Below are 2725 nucleotides of genomic sequence, written 5' to 3'. Positions count from 1 at the left end.
TATTTTCTACTCTCTAACCAAACACTAGAAATATTTTCGGAAAAAATTTTCCACTCACCAAATCAAACAAAGAAAAATAAGTAATAAAACCACTCATTTTCCATGGAAAACATTTTCTTTCGTACCAAACACACCCTCAATATTCGGAAGGCATCACTAAAATTGCTCATTTCTCCAATTTCCTATCTATTATTATCACGTTGTTGCATTTTTTTGAGTGATAGTCTTGTACAGTCTTCTTCATGCGAACTATCAAAATCCCTACTGCCATATGGTTCCTTACTTCAGCTCAAAATATATTTCCGGATTTTGAGCAAGTGCACCTAGCACCGATTCACATCTTCTTTCGCCATCTACATTTTGATAACATGATATCAAGTTTGCTTTCGGTTTTACCGACGCCACATGGCAAGTCACACATTTCACTCAACCCTTTTCCTTTTTTAATCCCTGTTGATAGAGCCATCAATACGGGCTTTTGGTCCGTTGGGCCAGCCCAGCCAGCCCGTGATTTAGTAGGACTGAACTAGAATTTTTGGAGCCCATTTAAAAATTAGATTTTTAAGCTCGGCCCGAGTAAGTTCTTGGCCCGTGAGGCTTGACTGAGGCTGGGCTGGACCGACCCGTGGGCCTAATAAAAATACGTATTTAAATATATAAAGTCTAATAAGTATATGACATAAAAAATAACAAGAAAAGTATCCCAAACTTAAAGTTTATTAAGCTCATCATATCAAAAGATCAAAGTCTTAAAACGCTAATTAGTTTTTAAAATGTAATTATTCTTAATATTTAACTAATTAATATTGCATACGACTTGTAGATATAGATGAACTGAAGATGTTAAGACAACCTTCTCACAAGCGGATTCAAATGTGTTTGAGGAAGATGATGTGTTGGATATCCCATAAGTGTCATGGACGTTCTGTTCAATAGTTTGTTTTGAGTTTTGACTTTTAGTAAATGAAATATGATTTTGTCTTTTACTTTTTTAGTGTTTACCGTAGTTACACTGGCCCGACCATAGAAAAATGGCGCCCCCAAAAAAAGGCTGCGGTCCAGATGGCATTATTGTGAAATATTAGAACAGTATAAAAAGTTATTAAGTTTTGTGAAATTTTTCTAATAAGATTTTTTTAACTTTTAAATATTTATCTTTTTTTAGGTTAGAACTTAAAAAAAAAATTAAAAATTATACTTTAAAAAATAATGGGCTGGCAAATGGGGGTCACAACCCACCTAGGACTGGGGTGGGCTGACCATTATAAGACCCATCAAAATGCTGGCTAGCCCAACCCAGCCCGTCAACTGCTAAAGCCCACATGGGATGGGATGGGCTGGGCTGGGCTGGGCCCGTCCCATATTGACAGCTCCAACCGTTGATCAACCTACACTGCCTGCTCTATTAACATAGACTCTGCAGACCAAATCGAAATCAATTTCATCCATAATTATGTTTCTCGGAAGTCGATCCTCCAAAAAAAAAATCGTTAGATCTTCCCAAAAATAGTGTAATTTTTATTGGGCCTGACAGAAGTGCGGCAGAATTTTTGGAATATCCGATCACTATAATCCATAAGTGGCACAAATTAACAAAGCAATTGAAACTGCAGCCGAAGTGGATAATTTACATTTGAGCCTATTCCATAATTCACGGAGCCCTATGTTAAAATTTTCAAAGGATCAGAATGGGATTAAAGTTACAAGAACAATTTTGACGTATCAAAACAATCAAATGCTACATATACGACACGTTTGGGAAATAATCATTTTACACAACCTATTAGAAGCACCATGACATTTCTCCCCCCACCGGCTCCGCAGTTGACGCCAATCTGACCCTTCCTTGCGTAAACCAAGTATATCCTATGGTATTGTGTCACCAAAATCATAGGAGTGGAATCAGAGACTAACTAGACAGAGACTACAAGTACATAAATCTAAAAGAAATAACTATGCAACAACAGGATACATAGAAGGAAAAAACAAAACTTGAAAAAAAATTACTTTGAAAGGAAAAGTACATTTGCCAACGAGTTGATTATTCCAGTATCCCTAAATAGCAAATCAACGATCCCAACCAGAAGGCCTCCGTCTTTCTCTAGACCTCTCTTTTGAACTGCAATGGTGAAAAAATAAAAGGAAAATGAGTTTGACAACGTTAATTAATTTAATGTTCATCTAGTTTCATTTACACTAGTTGATAAACCTGATAATAGATAAGGAAGGTATAGTCACCTCTCTGAACTCTTCTGGTCAGCTCCATCTCTAGCTGGCTGACTAGAAGAATATGCACCAGGTGTAGCAGCAGTAAATGTGGAACTAATACGGGAAGCATTACTTTCTCCACCTATTGTCCCACCAGAGACGAAGCCTTGTAAGACCATTCCCTTGTTCGGATACGCACCAGCTGTGTTATTCATCCCTTGATTTTGAGAATTTGATGATGCAGCAACAAAGTTACTTTTAAATTGTGCCATCATGCCTGTCCTCAGGGAATTAACTGCTGCAGAACGGCTTGGAGCAGCGTTCTGGGGAGGGTTATTTGATTCAGCATTGTATCCAATACCTAGACCAAAATCCACACCTCGTACACCCTTATTGCTTCCTCCTCCCCTTCCTTTCGCCCTTTTTCCACCTGAAAAAAAACAGCAACTTCTCATTAGTATTTTGGCTAGGCAATCAAGAATTTAAAGGAAATCCCATTTCTCTATTTTTAAGGGGG

The 2725-nt window shown here is 37.7% G+C and overlaps 1 protein-coding gene across 4 annotated transcripts in view; it reads right to left on the bottom strand.

The window, feature by feature from the left end:
* The window catches only part of LOC109228350 (DEAD-box ATP-dependent RNA helicase 24), a 5529-nt gene continuing 4412 nt past the window's right edge, over positions 1609-2725 (bottom strand). The window contains exons 4-6 of one of the 4 annotated variants that reach the window (XR_002068378.1): positions 2239-2638; positions 2008-2119; positions 1609-1866 (exon numbers count right to left, since the gene is read on the bottom strand). Coding sequence is in view for 2 of the 4 variants with exons in the window: in XM_019393508.1 (XP_019249053.1) it covers positions 2068-2119; positions 2239-2638 (452 nt within the window). In the remaining 2 variants the exon portion in view is untranslated. Of the gene's footprint in view, positions 2120-2238; positions 2639-2725 lie in introns of all 4 variants that reach the window. The other 3 variants (XM_019393508.1, XM_019393504.1, XR_002068379.1) reach the window with 3 other exon arrangements.

Source organism: Nicotiana attenuata, chromosome 1 (assembly GCF_001879085.1).
Source record: "Nicotiana attenuata strain UT chromosome 1, NIATTr2, whole genome shotgun sequence".
Lineage (NCBI taxonomy): Eukaryota > Viridiplantae > Streptophyta > Magnoliopsida > Solanales > Solanaceae > Nicotiana > Nicotiana attenuata.
The sequence above is the reverse complement of the archived record's forward strand: the minus strand, read 5'-3'. Positions and strand labels throughout refer to the sequence as shown.